Here is a 17,500-nt window from a genome sequence, read left to right on the forward strand (position 1 = left end):
AAGGATAGCAGCCTGAAGGAGAGGAGAGTGTTCCTGGTCCTCACAAGGATAGCCTGGAGCAGAGGAGAGAGTTCCTGGTCCTCACAAGGATAGCAGGAGGAGAGGAGAGTGTTCCTGGTCCTCACAAGGATAGCAGGAGGAGAGGAGAGTGTTCCTGGTTTTCACAAGGATAGCAGCCTGGAGGAGAGGAGAGTGTTCCTGGTTTTCACAAGGATAGCAGGCCTGGGGGAGAGGAGAGAGTTCCTGGTCGTCACAAGGATAGCAGGCCTGGGGGAGAGGAGAGAGTTCCTGGTCGTCACAAGGATAGCAGGCCTGGGGGAGAGGAGAGAGTTCCTGGTCGTCACAAGGATAGCAGCCTGGGGGAGAGGAGAGAGTTCCTGGTCCTCACAAGGATAGCCGGCCTGGAGGAGAGGAGAGAGTTCCTGGTCCTCACAAGGCTCTTTATTCCTCCTCTTCCTCTCGTTGGGGAAAGGGAAGAACCAGGCGTTAGCGTGGCCTCGCAGGATGCCCGGGTGCCACGAGAGAGAGAGAGAGAGAGAGAGAGAGACGGGGTGGGGTGGGGTCGGGGGGGGGCTGACAGTGAGCGCTACCCACTCCCTCGCCCTCAGGAACCGCCCCTTGGGGGATTGGGGGGGTTGGAGGGGGAACTAATTTAATGACCGCTCACTTTTATCAGCGTGTAACTCCGAATAAAGGGGGCTTTGTTATGGAGACGTCACGCGTCACTGTCAGGCCTGGCATCTGTCGGAGATGAAAGCGCTGAATATGAAGGCGGACAAGCGGGCGCCGTATGAGGTGATATCCTATTATGCTCGCGGCGGGGAGCCTGTTATTTATTTATTATCGTCCCTATCTGTTCGAGTCAGACGAGCGCTCACGCTGCTTCGAAAGACGCACGATCAGCGTTGGAGTGCCCGTGACTCGGCCCGCTCGCCACGGGCTACTGGAGATGTAATCAGACATGGTCACTTCCTCTGGTGGTTGTTGTCCTTGAAGCAGATGTGGGTGGTTCTTTAGGGGGGGTTGCTTTGTGCCCCCGTGTCAGAGGAACTACTGTGGCGGTAGTGTGTCTTGGTGGGAGAGGATTATCAGGTCAGCACTTTCAAGGTGTGTGTGTGTGTCCACGTACGTGTGTGTTATCGTGTGTCCACGCATCCGTGTGTGTATCAGCCGATTTTTTAAGTTGTCCTTCTTTTTCCTCTGGTGAGAGGCGCTGCTCCTGTACAGACATGCCCACTGCAGCTGGGGGGAGGCAGGGTGGAGATGGGGGGGTGGGGGGGTCGGGGTGGGGGGGTGGAATAGCCCGCTACAAGTACCCAGTCAAAAAAGCAGGCCCACCCACTCTCTCACACATTTCAGGCCTGTACAAGCAGCATCTCCTCAAGTAATAAACACATTCACCGCCTTCCGCTTCGTTTGCTATGCGTTCCCCTCCAAGGGCTCGGATAAACAGAGATCAAGACCGCCAGTAGCCGCGCGCTGCTAATGAGCGAGCGTCTCAGTAGTTTATTATATCTCTTCCAGGTAAGCCGTTCCTCCCCCTTTGTTTCTGTGCACACTTTTTAAAGGAACAATACGGTCTTTCTCGGCTGTGTCTTTCCAGATACGCCGGCTTTGTTAGCTCCCGGTTCCTCTCATTAATATTCATCCCAACCCATCGGAGGCGTCATTAGCTGCAGGCTAACGCGGCGCAAGGGCCACTAAATGTAGCAGCTTTTTATGTATTTAGAATGGCCCCGCGCCAAGGTGTAGAGACGTGGAAGCCAGAGCTGGGAAGGGAGTCTGAAGAGACAAAAAAGGTTGGCCTCTCCTCCCGTGTCACTGCCGAGATGTCTGTTCTGCCCAAAGCTGCTTTTGAAGCTCCCTTAACGCCCCGTTCTGGAATGAGCCCACGACAGAAGGATGAAAAGCATTAGAGGGAGAGAAGAAGCCATCCTAGAACAGGCGCCTTTGAAAAATGTTTAGCAATGACCGACCAGGCAACATCTGAGGGAAATTTCCCCTTCTTTTCACGGTGTGAGATATTTGCATGAATAGGCAAAAGAGTCTTTGAAGTCATGGAAGTATGTCGAGCTGAGTTTTTCTGTTACCCAAATGAGCGCTCAAAGACAATTTCACCGGTATTGTACATCTCAGCTTGAGAATGCTGCTCAGTCTCACACGGCATGCTGGGTAGGAGGCTATGTCAGAGGAACTGAATTGATTTCTGAGGCAGAAAAAGCAGTGACATTTTGAAAATCTCACCTTTTAAAAAAAATCTTTGCTTCGGCAATTCGTATCCGTCTTTGGATTATGGACACATGACTTGCTTGGAAAATGATTTTTTTTTTCATTGACACGACTGAAAGAGGAGAGCACAGACCTCTGCGCATGAATGCATTTCCTGACTTGCGTGCGTGTGAGCAGGACATGTTTGATATCGCTGCATTCATTAGGTTGAGTGCTTTATGTTGGTCCAAACCTGACCTCTGACCTTCCCACCTCCAGATATGGCCCTTTCAACGCCCCCCATTGGTCACTGGTCATTGTGTAATCCTGCTAACAAACGCACAAACCGACAAATAAATAAATGAACACGCGCCACCGAAAACATTATCACTCACCCTGCGCCGCCGCTGGGGCAGAGGTAACAACAAGCCTTCGGTCGTGAATTCCTCTACTGATACTGACTCAGCCAAAATAAAAATGGCTGAACAAGTTATCCACCCGACGGTGGTGAGCCTAGGCCTAGTCTTGGGGAGTCATTTTGAGCAGGACTACAGTTAATCGTCTTCCAGAGAGAGGCCCATCAGCGGCCATTAAAGGCTAGAGCAGCGGCTCATTGACTTTAGCGGCCAGACACTGAGTCATGCTGAGCGAGGAGCCGACCGCTCACCAGCGCAACCCTGCTGTTTATTTATCACCACACTAGCTAGTGTGGACAGTACATAGGATGCGACGCGTGTGCGGACATGCTCAAAAGACTGAGACGTGGGTGTAATTTTAGAGGTGGCGAGAGAATCCTCTTTTGATGGCGTCCTTCCTTCCGCATCGCTCAAAGAGGAAAGTGCAGCTGGAGCCTTGTGTCTGGAGAAAACACGGCGCGGTTTACAACGCAGCATCGCTTTTAATGGAATTGTTTAAGGGTATGCATTACAAGGGGCAAATAGGTTTACCCAGAGAGAAATGGGTTGAGGGAGAATAGCAATGAGTTTTGTGAAATTAAAAGGAAAATAAAGAATAGCGATGGGGTGGGGGAAGGTGGGGAGGTGGGGGAGGTGGGGGGGAGTTGGACACTTTGATGAAAATGGGAGTCGGGAGCTGAAATGAACTGGGCCTGGAGGGTGAATGTCTAATCAATCCTCTCCCCCACTTAGAGAGGGAAGGCAGGTTAACTTAATAAAACGCAGATTCTCAGGCCGGCTCCCAGGATGCTTCATCGGGGGTTTTTTAATTTGAGAAGTGTGTCTCTGGGCTGCCAAACTGTGCACTGTAGGTGAGATGAAGGGAGAGTTTGTTGTTTAGTTTTGTGTGTGTGTGTGTGTGTGTGTGTGTGTGTGTGTGCGTGCGTGTGTGCGCGTGCGTGTGTGCACAGCTGTATGCATTTTTGAGTGTGTGTGTGTGCCACTACAACCTCAGTCACCTGCAGCTTCACATTATCCACAGCGTGGCCAATCAGCAGAGATGGGGCAGAATGCTGTAGCCTATCAGCAGAGAAGGAGAAGGATGCCTTAGCCAATCAGCAGAGAGGGAGAAAGTTACTATAGCCAATCAGGGAGAAAGATGCGGATCCATGGATGTACAGCCGGATGTGCCTAGGAACCAAACACTCAGGTGTTTACGTCATTTGGCATGTCCATTTTTTACAAACCAATCTGGGGGTGCCCCGGTAGCTCACCGGGTAAGGCGCGCACCATATGAAGGCTAGTCCTTCGCGCGGCAGACCCGGGTTTGATTCCCGGCTCGGGTCCTGTGCCGCATGTCCTCCCCTCTCTCTCTCCCACATTTCCTGTCTCTCTCAACTGTCCTATAACATTAAAGCTGAAAAGCCCTAAAAAAATATCTTTAAAAAAAATAATGACAAACCAATCTAACCTAATACAAAACCGGATCCAAAGTACCAGATGCATCTCTGGCGTAGGTGGGCTCTGGACAGGACCTAAATCCGATAGTGGATGGAAACCAGGCTCTCTTCCCCTGAGGAGAGCCTGGTAATGTGAGGTGCTAGTGTGTGTGTGACCGTATCAGAGCATGCTGTGTCCTGTGATCCAGTTTCCCCAAAACAAAGCGGCGTTCTTCCTCATATTGCTTTTCATTTAGAGTAAGAAGCAACGGGAGACAGTTCTGAAATGTTGCCAAGCTCTTGACGGCTTTTGGCTTTATTGTGTTTTGGTTTGCGATGTATTTCTCGGCCTTAATCTCCTCCAGTCTCTCCTTCAATGTACAGCCTTGTTAAATGTGGATGAAGCGTGTGAATCATATGATCAACGATACTGTATGGCCGACAGACTGTCTCTACAAATAGATGTTTTTACTTGCATCACATCCAGTTCCTCATGACTGACTGATGTGAGCGTGACTGATGACGGATGACTAGCCTACAGTATGGCTGACCGAAGTGTGTGTGTGTGTGTGTGTGTGTGTGTGTGTGTGTGTGTGTGTGTGTGTGTGTGTGTGTGTGTGTGTGTGTGTGTGTGTGTGTGTGTGTGTGTGTGTGTGTGTGTGTGTGTGTGTGGGTCATCCTCCACCCCCCACTAACCTTACATTTTCCTCTGAGTGTGACAGGCCACCCCTCTAACCCCGCCCCTCTTGTCTTTCTCTCTCCATCAGAGATGGCGAGCTGGCTCCAGCCCCTCCCCCTTCTCCAGCCCCTCCCCCTCCTCCTGCTCCTCCTCCTCTGTCAAACAGCAGCATGCGGCAAGGAGGACGACCCCATCCTGGAGTTCACCTCCGATACCCCCATCAACAACGTGGTCCAGGACCGCCAGAGTGGACGCATCTACCTGGGGGCCATCAACTCCATCTACCAGCTGGGGGCCTCGCTACATCTGGAGTCGCGGGCCAAGACCGGCCCGATGATGGACGCCCGGTCGTGTACCCCGCCGGCGTCGGAGTGCACGGACACCAAGGAGACGCCCAACCTCAACAAGCTGCTGCTGGTGCACCAGGCCAACGGCTCGCTAATCGTCTGCGGCAGCGTCTACCGAGGCATCTGCTCCCTGAGGAACTTGACCAAGGTGGAGCATCTGTTGTACTACAGCGACAGGAAGGGAGAGAAGACGTACGTGGCCAGCATCGAGGAGGGGGTGAACGTGGTGGCCGTCATGTCCATCTACGAGAAAGACCTCGACGTGTTCCTTGTGGGGAAGGGCTACGGCAGCATGGACAGCACCAAGCTCATCAGCACGCGCATCCTGCAGGACTTCCGCGAATGGGTGGTGTTCGAGAGCATCATCGAGGCCTCCTCCGTGCAGACCACGCCCTTCATACCCAAGTACATGCACGACTTCCGGCACGCCTTCAAGGAAGAGGGCTTCGTCTACTTCCTTTTCTCGCGCACGCTAGACGGCCTGGACAATAAGAACCTCACCTTCGTGTCGCGGCTGTGCGAAGACGACCAGCACTACTACTCGCACACGGAGCTGCAGCTGAACTGCGGTCCGAAGAACCAGTACCACAAGGTCCAGGCCGCGTACGTGGCGGCGCCAGGCAAGGAGCTGGCGCGGGACATGACCGAGTCCGGCCACTACGGTACCGTCCACCACTGGCAAAAGGTCCTGTTCATGGTCGCCAGCCAGGACGACGACCACACGGACTCGGCCCTGTGCATGTACCCGCTCAACGCCATCAACGAGCGCATCGTTGACATCATCAGCGCCTGCTACAGCGACTCGGGCAAGATCGCCGGCCAGGCCGTCGTGGACATCCCCTACTCGTCCAAGACGGAGGAATTCTGCGCGTCCAAAATCAGCGTGAGTAGTAGCTCGGCTCCGGCTCCCTCTCGCATCAAAGAGCGCGTAAGAGCAGGAAGAGAGAGAGAGATTTGAAATTCAAAGGTATTTGCCTCGTGAGCTAAAACAATGCAAAGATATGGCGCTTTCTGTTTGTCCAGGCACTTTAAGGTTTTGACTCTGTCTCAATAATATCAATAGATATCCATCTCCCTGTCTCCTTTTCTCTCTCCCTTGCAAATATCAATCAATCAATCAATCAATCAAAGCTTTATTTGTATAGTGCATTTCATACCCAGAGGCAACACAATGCGCTTTACAGAGAACAAGGGAGGTGGGCATACGACCCACCCATACATATTCCAGAGGGAAGCAAAAAACCAGTATCACCCGGGGGCCAGATAAGTGAGCTGTAAAAATTCTTCCCTGACCCCTCTCAAGTCGATCAAGCAAGCTCCTGGAGTATGTTTGTCTACCAGCTAAGAACATTTATAAAGCAATAAATTACATTAAACTACATTTTCATAGAAGCTAAAAACAACATAGGAGAGACATGGCAATAGACACTCATAGATGTCTTTCTGGGATTGTCCCTCTGTCCCCCTTCTGTAGAAGGACACGTTGAACAGCTACAAGTGCGGGGGCGACTTCCTCCCGTCTCCTCTGGCCAGTAAGCCGGTGTTTGCCCTCGAGGCCGAGGCGGTGGTGATCAAGAAGGGCCTGCTGACCGCCGTGGCCATCGCCGTGGAGAACGATCACACCGTTGCCTTCCTAGGAAATAGCCAAGGGGAAGTGTACAAGGTAAGGAGCTAGGGAAGCAGGTAAGGGTGCGAACAAGGACATGGGGTTGGAACGGAGACGCAGCGAGTACTGTGGGTCGGAGAAAGGTGGATGAAAATAGGGGGATTAGGAATTGGGGAAGAAAGCTCACGGACACGGGGGAAACGGGACCGTTCGCAGCGCTGCACTGCTCCACTGAAGGGAACGTCCATCCAATGAGAGCGGTGTGTCTCTGTGTGTCCCAGGCCCATCTCACCAGCCGCCCGGAGGTGTACAGCCGAGGGCCAGGGGACACCACTGGGGAGAAGGTCAACAAGAACCTCTTCTTTGACCTGGGCCACAATCACCTGTACATCACCACCGAGAAGAAGGTAGGTCGTCCATTGCTTCTTCTCCGGTGTCGTACTACGAGTAGCACCTGGAGGGCTCTCTACTACTCGTACCCTCTATGAGTAGCACCTAGAGGGTGCTCTACTACTAGTACCCTCTATGAGTAGCACCTGGAGAGTGCTCTACTACTCGTACCCTCTATGAGTAGCACCTAGAGGGTGCTCTACTACTAGTACCCTCTATGAGTAGCACCTGGAGAGTGCTCTACTACTCGTACCCTCTATGAGTAGCACCTAGAGGGTACTTTACTACTAGTACCCTCTATGAGTAGCACCTGGAGAGTGCTCTACTACTCGTACCCTCTATGAGTAGCACCTAGAAGGTACTCTACTACTCGTAGCCTCTATGAGTAGCACCTAGAGGGTACTCTACTACTCGTACCCTCTATGAGTAGCACCTAGAAGGTACTCTACTACTCGTACCCTCTATGAGTAGCACCTAGAAGGTACTCTGCTACTCGTACCCTCTATGAGTAGCACCTGGAGGGCGCTCTACTACTCGTACCCTCTATGAGTAGCACCTAGAGGGTGCTCTACTACTAGTACCCTCTATGAGTAGCACCTAGAGGGTACTCTACTACTCGTACCCTCTATGAGTAGCACCTAGAGGGTGCTCTACTACTCGTACCCTCTATGAGTAGCACCTAGAGGGCGCTCTACTACTCGTACCCTCTATGAGTAGCACCTAGAGGATGCTCTACTACTCGTACCCTCTATGAGTAGCACCTACAGTAGAGGCACAGAGTGCGTGGTAGCACGAGCATACTTTATGCTGGCATGTAGCCAGGAAGTATAGTACAGTCATAGAGGTTGATAACTCTGTTTACTTCTGTAGACTGCACCGCACAGGAGGTTCATAGAACATACAGTAGGGGTGTGCTAACTCAAATGAGATGTTTTTGTGATATCCATACACAGTATGTAGGTGTCAGGCCGCCACCACAGAGGAAGCAGTGCTAAATGGTAATGGTAAATGTACTGTACTTATATAGCGCTTTTATCCAAAGCGCTTTACAATGGCCTCTCATTCACCCATTCACACACATATTCACACACTAATGGCGGCAGCAGCCATGCAATTTACATGGGAGCAATTTGGGGTTCAGTGTCTTGCCCAAGGACACTTCGACATGTGGACATGAGGAGTCGGGATTCGAACCGCCGACCCTACAATCATGGGACGATCGGTCGGCGCGGCCGCCCCTGCTATTGACAGTATGTGTGCGCTGTTGACTGTGCGCCACCATAGATCACCAAGGTGCCAGTGCAAGCGTGCCACCTCAAGACAGACTGCCAGTCCTGCGTGGCGCTGAGGGATCCGTACTGTGGCTGGTGTGTCCTGGAGGGCAGGTGAGCATCTTTCACACGCACACACACACGCACGCACAAACGCACACGCTCAGCCATTCAGATCCAGCAGGACACACTCTCTTCACACCTCCTCTGTCCCTCTCCCTTTAATGTACTCCTTCGCTCCCTCGATTCCCTCCATCTTTCGACAGCAGCAGCGTGTTTGTGTATTTGTTCCGCCTTTTTCTCGCTGACTCTCACAGAATTTGCCCTCACCATAGTGCTTCCACTCTTCTTCCCATCTCTGCTGAACCTGGGGCAGTGACATGCAGATCTTTTATCCAGGGTTCCGATACTCTCCGAGAAGCTCCTCTTTCTCGAGTTTTGAAGGTCAAAAGGTCACGGGGTGATACCGTGGAACTGCCAGAGCTGTTAGTTAATGCGCTACCGAGCTCCTGACCTGGATTGGTGTTTTTGTAATGCTGCAGAAGAGAACATTGGTTGACTTTTTCTGAGCCGTAGGTCACTGTGAGACGGCGCCCGCTGTGTGCACACACTCGAATGCCGAGAGCAGTGGCTGATGGGAGTTTTATTTTTCTGTAGGTGTACCAGGAGGTCTGATTGCAAGCGGGCGGAGGAGAAGAATGGCTGGCTGTGGAGCCCTCGGCAGCAGTGTGTGAAGATTGTGTCATTCCATCCGCCCAACCTCAGCTGTAGAAAGACCCAGCAGGTATCGGTCACTGCTGATACTGTAGCAGTCTTGCGCCTGGGTTTTATAATGAAAACAGTTTCCATTATGGATCAATGAGCCCGGTGAGCTCAGTGCTCTGCTCGGTATTGATCCATCTGGAAAACTCAAAACTAGCTTGTTATAAAAGGGCCGGGTGTACGTGCTTGTGTTTAAGCGTCCCGAACTCTCTCTCTCCCTCTCTTTCTCTCTCCCTCTCTTTCTGCCTTTGTCCGTTGCCTGTTTTTCTCTCCACTACTCTTTCTTTCCTTGCTCTCTCTTTGTTCATGTTTATTTTTCCTTTTCCACTCCTCTCTCTCTCTCTCTCTCTCTCTCTCAGGTGGAGATAAACATTCCCTCGCTCCCCTCCATCGGGGGCTTGGACCGCTTGCGCTGCGTCTTCCCCTCCTTCTACAGCGAGGGCGCCATGTCCGACTCTGGTCAGGTGACCTGCTCCCTCCCCAACCCCAGAGACATCCCCCCGACGCCCGAGAACCAGGGTAGGACACGCTCCTCTCCGCCCTCTCCGAAAACACTACGTTCTACTTACACTAGTTCTGTCATGCTGAAGCCAGTGCAGCTGGCCCATTGCGACGCCCATCTGAATCCAATCTCTCGATGCCCTTCTCTCCACCCCTGCTCTTCTCTGCTCCCGCAGACTTCGTGGCAGTGCCCGTGAAGATCTACGTGAATGAGACGGTGGAGCTGGCGACCAGGGAGTTCAAGTTCTACAACTGCTCGGCCACGGTGAAGAAGGCCGAGAACACTCCGTGAGTTAGCTCCCCCGCTCGCTAACCTCCTAGCTGGCTAGCAGGATATCTTAGCTCCCCTGCTTGCTACCCTCCTAGCTGGCTAGCAGGCTGTGTTAGCTCCCCTGCTCGCTAACCTCCTAGCTGGCTAGCAGGATATGTTAGCTCCCCTGCTCGCTAACCTCCTAGCTGGCTGTGGTGGGCGCCATGTGTTGCGAGTGCCTCTCTGACAGCCTGGATGGAAATGAATGGCAGTGTGTGAGCGGATGAGAAGAAGGCTCTGTGTATATAAATTGTGATGCATGACTGATCTCAGGATTGAATGCACCTCATGCATTTTTACCCAATTGTTTAACCGACGCGAAGGAAATTGCTTTAGTTTCCTTTTCATTAATCAAAAAATGAAAGTCGATCTCCTACAGTATGTGTTTTTCCCCCCACCTCTTCTCATTCTCTCCGCCGTTGTGTTTTTTTCCGTCCAGAAGAATGCCTGATAAATGAGCTTTGTTTATCTGAAGTTACAGAGATATATTTTACTGCCAACAACTTGGATTCCCTTTAGGTGGATTCTATGATGAGTTGAATGCTGTTTTTTTCCCCTTTTTGCTCCAAAGGAGATTGCTTATAATGTGTGTATGTGTGTGTGCGCAATCGTGCGTGCATGCGTGCGCACACACGGGTCTGTACATGCCTGTTTGTTGTGCGTTGTGTGTACACATATTTCTGTGTGTTTATTTGTCTCTGTATGTATTTTGTGTGTGTGTGTGTGTGTGTGTGTGTGTGTGTGTGTGTGTGTGTGTGTGCGCGTGTGTGTGTGTGCGCGCATCACCGTCTCAGGTGCATGGCGTGTGTGGCCAGCTCGTGGGGTTGCCAGTGGAACACCCGGGACCACACCTGTCATGACATGGACGACACCGCGATGGGCCCCAACATCATCAAACACAGAAAGGTCAGCCTCTCTGGATGGAAGAGTTGGTTATTACTTAGGCTAATGTTCAGCTGAAGTGTGCATGTGTTACTGTGGCTCTCGTGCTTAAATGTAAACGGTTCGAGATGCAGACCAATGGTTCTGATATGGGTCCCCGTCTGTGTTAGGGTGCGACATGTCCTCAGTTTGAGAACCCAGACCCGGTTCTGGTTCCTGTCGGGTTCAAGACCACCATAAGCTTCGAGGGCATCAACCTGGACCTCTATAAGGTAGATATGTTTTTAATTTGTTATTGTCCCCCACCCGGCGACAGCCGAAGGGGGGGGACTTTAGGTTGGCCGGTGTCAGGTTGTGAGTGAGTGAGTGAGTCTGTCAGTCCCCCCGTAGTACCAGAATCCACCACAAAAGGGGCGCTTTTCCAATGCATTTTTCAAGTACATTTAGATTTTTACATCAAAAACTATGCTTGGTGTCTCAGTATCGTCTCAGACAAGTTTACTTAGGAAACCATGTACTTTCTACATCCGCAGAGAGTAGAGCTTGAGGTGTTTAGTAGAGTTAGATATGTCTGTATTTCAACATTCATTATAGGACTTTTGACCATACAGGTGCATGGAATTGTTTTAATTGTATTGGACAACTTGAAAAAAAAACACATATAATGACAGTGCCTCAGGGCAGTGCACACATTAAATTAAAATTGTAAACAATAACACAATATAGCACCAGGCCTATTACCCCCACCTGATTAAATAGGTCATCATCACGATCATTAGCGGAGAATTTGCTTTTAACGTTTCCTTCAACAACTGTACTGATGACATGCGTCATGGGTGGGGGACGACAGGTTCACTGCGCACTTGTTAATATTTTATTCGATATAGTCTGTCCTGTATATGCAGTGTCTGTCTGTCTTCCAATGAATGTTTAGATTTAAAAAGAAAAAGAAAAGTGAATGAAATTGAAAGCAAGTTTGAAAGTTCTGTGAACGTTAATTTGTTAATGTCTCACTCTCTTGTCAACAGTAGAATGCTATCAAATCAGACAAATCAGCATAACCATATCAATAACCATATCAGTAACCATATCAATAACCATATCAATAACCGCATCCCGTGAACCATGAACATGACCCTAATGGTTTCAACATGTCCAGAGCTCAGGTTGACCCTCCTCTCTTGCCGTACTCCCCCAGGACAGAGCGTTCTCCATCGGTACCGAGCTGATGAGGAACATGGAGGAGGACGTCAGAACGGAGGACGGGCCGTTCTACAGCTTCAGCGGCTTTAACGTAAGCGGAACTTCACCGGAAACTTCACCGGTGATTTTCAGGAAATCACCTCCAGGGCTTTGAATCAATCTCCCTGTTTGACATTATAATATCATTTTAATTACGTTACATTCGATTGCATCACCGCCTTCGTATCTGGCCTATAATTAGCGCATTACCCCGGCTTCGCCACACTCGTCACGTGACATCAAATTCTGTCTCATTCCACATATCAGCCTAGTAACACATCCATTCAAACTGATTTCCACCTGACCATATATTGGAGTTGATACGATGACTGTACCCACTTGATACGATGACGAACTCACGTTCCGTTGCTCTGATTGGTTGTAGGTCTATCTAATTGCGTCCACAGGCATCTTGGTCTGCGACCATTGATAAGTCCCCTATTAAATCGAACATTAACTGAGAGTTTCCAGACCCTATTGCATTCTTGTGAAGCCAGGCTATTAGAGCAAAGCCTTCTGGTTGAAAGTGTAACTTCTTCTTACAAACATGAAAGTCATGTCTTATGTGTACTTTGTACTGCTTGGTCATGGATATCCCTTTCCCTGCTTTACCAGTTGAGACACATTGGGGTAACAGCACCCCCTAATGGTCAAAACCTCCTGATGTCGGCTCACTCAATCAAAGTCTTCTAGACTCTGTGATTGGAAACTCTGTAGCTCCCAGCTATGTTCTTTTTCAACATTGATTTCTTTGGCTGAACATCTGCCAAAGTCTGTATGAGGACAAACTTTTCTGTTTTGGCATGGACTAGCCCACGCATTGAGAGTTTGAAGTGTCATTGATCACAAGATATTCACATACTTTATTAATAATTCATATTGTTCCCATTTCTAGTTCTCCTTCGACAAATCACCTGAGACCAATGTGCTCTTCTATGTGAAGGACAAAGAGTCGGGCAAAAAGATAGACAGCACACTGAATGGTAAGGCTCACATTTTAATTACTAATGCTGTTAATAATGCCCCCTGTGTGTGTGTGTGTGTGTGTGTGTGTGTGTGTGTGTGTGTGTGTGTGTGTGTGTGTGTGTGTGTGTGTGTGTGTGTGTGTGTGTGTGTGTGTGTGTGTGTGAGAGAGAGACGGTGTCATGCCTTCATTGTGTATACACTACATTATGAAGCTAACAGAGGCTTGTTGCAGAAAATCCTATTTGATTTTCAGCAGAGGTTCAGGAACGTTTATAAATGTTGTCTTACGAGCTCATCTCTTACCAGCTGCTGTTTCTGGTCCATTCTTTGCAGTTAGCTGCTATTTAGTTTTTCGCCATCTGTGAAAATTACGGCTTGAAAAATGATTATATGGTCCTCGAAACTGAAAGCATTTAACTCTATGAAAACTAAATGTCAAGCTTTAAAAAGCCTCCGTTAATCACAGACTTTACTTCCTTTCTTCTTTTTTCTCTTTTTTTAAACAATATTTCTAATACCCAAAAGGAAAAATGAATTGTCTGTAACGAACCAGATGTACTGTAACACCCAACCGTGTTTTAATTACCACAGAACGAAGGCACACTCCTTCTCTCTGCCCCTCTCATGTTAACATGGGTAACATCACTCTGCGACGTATTGATTTGCAATCTTTCATGCGTAAAAAAGCTCCAAGCAGATTGGCTATCGTTTAAATGGAAGTTGGCCACCGTGATATACATACTGAAAGAGCAACAACGGCTGTGGCGCCCCGGTAGCTCAACGGGCTGGGGCGCTTACCATGGTAAATGGTAAATGGACGGCACTTATATAGCGCTTTTCCACCTAAGTGGCACTCAAAGCACTTTACAATGGCCTCTCATTCACCCATTCACACACCAATGGCGGCAGCTGCCATGCAAGGTGCTAACCTGCTCATTGGGAGCAATTTGGGGTTAGGTGTCTTGCTCAAGGACACTTCGACATGTGGACAGTCGGAGCTGGGATTCGAACCACTGACCCTTCGAGCACTGAACGACCCACTCTACCAACTGAGCTACAGCCGCCCCATACCCATGTAAAGGTCCTTACCGCAGCGGCGCGGGTTCGAATCCGGCCCACGCTCTTTGCTGCATGTTTTCCTCTCTCTCTCTCTCTCTCTTCCACCTTTCCTGTCTGTCACCTACACTGGCCTATCCTAATAAAGCAGAAATGCCTTAAAAAATTAATAAATAAATAAAAAAATAAAAATAAAAAAATAGATGAATGAATGAATTAATTAATTAATTAATAAATTAATAAATAAATAAGAGCAACGACTGTCAATCTTTAGATTGTGTAATCTATGACCCCCCCTCCCACAGTGACCCTGTACAACTGCTCCATGGGCAGAGAGGACTGCAGCCTGTGTAAGAACGCTGACCCCAAGTACAGGTGTGTGTGGTGCGCCCGGCGGAAGTCGTGCGTCTACGAGAAGCTGTGCGCTGAAGACCCCCAGAACACAGAGTGCCCGCCCCCCCAGATCTCTGACGTGAGTAGCTCTGGGGGCACGCTTCCTCTTCTTTTGACCTTTTGACCTGGAAGCTGTATTGACCTATGTAACAAATGAATACAGCAAAACAATTGAATACAGCCTGCCCCTACGAGGATTATTAATATCCTGTTGATATCCTGTCTATCATGTCTATCATATCTATCTATCTATCTATCTATCTATCTATCTATCTATCTATCTACAGTACCTATCTGTCTATCTGTCTATCTGTCTATCTGTCTGTCTGTCTGTCTGTCTGTCTGTCTGTCTGTCTGTCTGTCTGTCTGTCTGTCTGTCTGTCTTATCATTAAAAGGGCGTTCTGGTGATCAGTTCAGCGAATGGTCGTCTTGTTTTCTAGACACCGATTACCGAATCTCGCTTTCCCATGTGACCATGACCCTCAGTTCTCCAGCTAGGATGGTCACTGATAATGTACCCCCACACCCCCCTCCCCCCCTCCCAGATCATCCCTCGCTACGGGCCCATGATGGGGGGAATCTCAGTCACCATCAGGGGCTCCAACCTGGGCATCCGCAAGGAGGACATCAAGCGCATCACGGTGGCCGGGGTCCCGTGCCTTCACCAGGGGGAGAAGTACACCGTCTCCACCAGGTAGGACTACAAGACCCACAATCCACCCAATCTCCCCTTCCCCCAGTGTGGTGACGGCGAGTGGCGGAGGTGGTTCGGCGAATCGGACAATCGTGGATCGGGTAACCCCGAAAGCTCGGCATCCTCACTAGGAAGACTCTTGTTCACTCCCCAGGCCGATGCTTAGGCTTAAGCTCACTTAGCTAACTTGATCTCGTCACAATCTTGTTGACGTGAAGTGCACTGTATAATGTACGTACTGCATTCTGGGAAATGTAGTCAAGCAGAGTTGGGACTAAAGATGAGATTGATGGTTGGGACCAATAGCGTTTCAGTTGATTTGGATTGATGCGCGCGCATACACACACACACACACACACACATACACACACACACACACACACACACACACACATTCTAATATGTATTCCGTCCTCTATCTCTCTCTCTTTCTCTCTCTCTCTCTCTCTCTCCCTCTCTCATTTCCAGCGTGGTGTGTGAGATCGGCCCGGTGGACCCCCTCAGAGCCAGCTGGGGCCAGGTGGAGGTGGAGGTGGAGGGGGGGAAGATAGGAGCCTCCAGCGTCTACTTCACATACCGGGTAATCCAAACACACCAACCACACCCCTCACTCCAACGTCTACTTCACATACCGGGTAACCCAAACACACCAAGCACACCCCTCACTCCAACGTCTACTTCACATACCGGGTAATCCAAACACACCAACCACACCCCTCACTCCAACGTCTACTTCACATACCGGGTAACCCAAACACACCAAGCACACCCCTCACTCCAACGTCTACTTCACATACCGGGTGACCCAAACACACCAACCACACCCCTCACTCCAACGTCTACTTCACATACAGGGTAATCCAAACACACCAACCACACCCCTCACTCCAACGTCTACTTCACATAAGGGTAACCCAAACACACCAACCACACCCCTCACTCCAACGTCTACTTCACATACCGGGTAACCCAAACACACCAACCACACCCCTCACTCCAACGTCTACTTCACATACCGGGTAATCCAAACACACCAACCACACCCCTCACTCCAACGTCTACTTCACATACCGGGTAATCCAAACACACCAACCACACCCCTCACTCCAACGTCTACTTCACATACCGGGTAACCCAAACACAATAACCACACCCCTCACTCCAACGTCTACTTCACATACCGGGTAATCAAAACACACCAAGCACACGCCTCACTCCAACGTCTACTTCACATACCGGGTAATCCAAACACACCAACCCACACCCCTCACTCCAGGATGGAGGGATGGGTTACTCAACCGGAAATTAGTCTCACCCGTGCCTTTCAGCTGGCTTTTGTTATTTGATGGTCATTTTAAGGTTATTTCATGGTTATTGTAGGATTTTCCCACTTTGTGCTTCTTGAAAGACCCTTATCGCTGAATATGAAGGCTTGACATTTAAGACTAATATCCCAGTACGCTCTCTTTTTCACTATTTCTGTATTTCTATTACAACAGGGTGTGATCGCTGTATGATAAGGCTCAATAGAGTCATATAGAAGTGTAGCCAGATAGCATGGGTGCCCCAATTCCCTCTAATGCTTCACTTTAGCTATTAAAATAACATCTCTCAGGGCTTAAGCTCTCCCTGACTGGAATTCTCCATCTAACTCGAACCGCTTGCACAGCAAATCCACAGTAGGTGTGTGTGTGTGTGTGTGTGTGTGTGTGCGTGTGTGCGTGCGTGTGTGTGTGTGTTGGCAGACACTGTAAGTGGGATGTGTGGGGGGGCTCGAGACGAGACGTGAATACGATGTTTTTTGGCCCCGCCCCCCACCAGGACCCCGAACCCCAGGAGGTGCGTCCCTCCAAGGGTCCCCGAGCCGGGGGGACGCTCATCACCATCTCCGGCCGCTTCCTGGACACGGCCGCCAAAGACGACGTCCACGTGACCGTCGGAGACGTGAGGTGCACTGTGTAAGTACCGGAAAAGTGGTCGACCAGCGCTGTGACTGAATGGTAAATGGTAAAATGACTGCACTTATATAGCGCTTTTCCTCCTTAGCAGCACTCAAAGCGCTTTACAATTCACACATTCACACACCAATGGCGGTAGCTGCCATGCAAGGTGCTAACCTGCTCATTGGGAGCAATTTGGGGTTAGGTGTCTTGCTCAAGGACACTTCGACATGTGGCGCTGGGATTCGAACCACTGACCCTTCGATCATGGAACGACCCTCTCTACCAACTGAGCTACAGCCGCCCCCTGAAGATGAGATTGATGGTTTGGACCAACAGCATCTCAGTTCAAATCAAATCAAAATGTATTTGTAGAGCACATTTAAAAAGTGCTGTACAAAGGTGGGTTCTGGGTAAA

At 49.9% G+C, this 17,500-nt stretch overlaps 1 protein-coding gene across 1 annotated transcript in view; it reads left to right on the forward strand.

Annotated features, from left to right (window-relative positions):
- Nucleotides 1–17,500, forward strand: part of plxnb2b (plexin b2b) — an 83,296-nt gene that overhangs the window by 45,454 nt on the left and 20,342 nt on the right. The window contains exons 2-16 of the mRNA XM_084450734.1: nt 4,810–5,951; nt 6,543–6,731; nt 6,956–7,081; nt 8,349–8,449; nt 8,993–9,119; nt 9,457–9,616; nt 9,775–9,886; nt 10,703–10,814; nt 10,961–11,062; nt 11,989–12,084; nt 12,928–13,015; nt 14,360–14,526; nt 14,994–15,142; nt 15,611–15,722; nt 16,964–17,100. Coding sequence (XP_084306860.1) covers nt 4,812–5,951; nt 6,543–6,731; nt 6,956–7,081; nt 8,349–8,449; nt 8,993–9,119; nt 9,457–9,616; nt 9,775–9,886; nt 10,703–10,814; nt 10,961–11,062; nt 11,989–12,084; nt 12,928–13,015; nt 14,360–14,526; nt 14,994–15,142; nt 15,611–15,722; nt 16,964–17,100 — 2,918 coding nt within the window. The 5' untranslated portion in view covers nt 4,810–4,811. The remainder of the gene's footprint in view (nt 1–4,809; nt 5,952–6,542; nt 6,732–6,955; nt 7,082–8,348; nt 8,450–8,992; nt 9,120–9,456; nt 9,617–9,774; nt 9,887–10,702; nt 10,815–10,960; nt 11,063–11,988; nt 12,085–12,927; nt 13,016–14,359; nt 14,527–14,993; nt 15,143–15,610; nt 15,723–16,963; nt 17,101–17,500) is intronic.

This window comes from Borostomias antarcticus (genome assembly GCF_949987555.1).
Source record: "Borostomias antarcticus genome assembly, chromosome: 16".
Taxonomy (NCBI): domain Eukaryota; kingdom Metazoa; phylum Chordata; class Actinopteri; order Stomiiformes; family Stomiidae; genus Borostomias; species Borostomias antarcticus.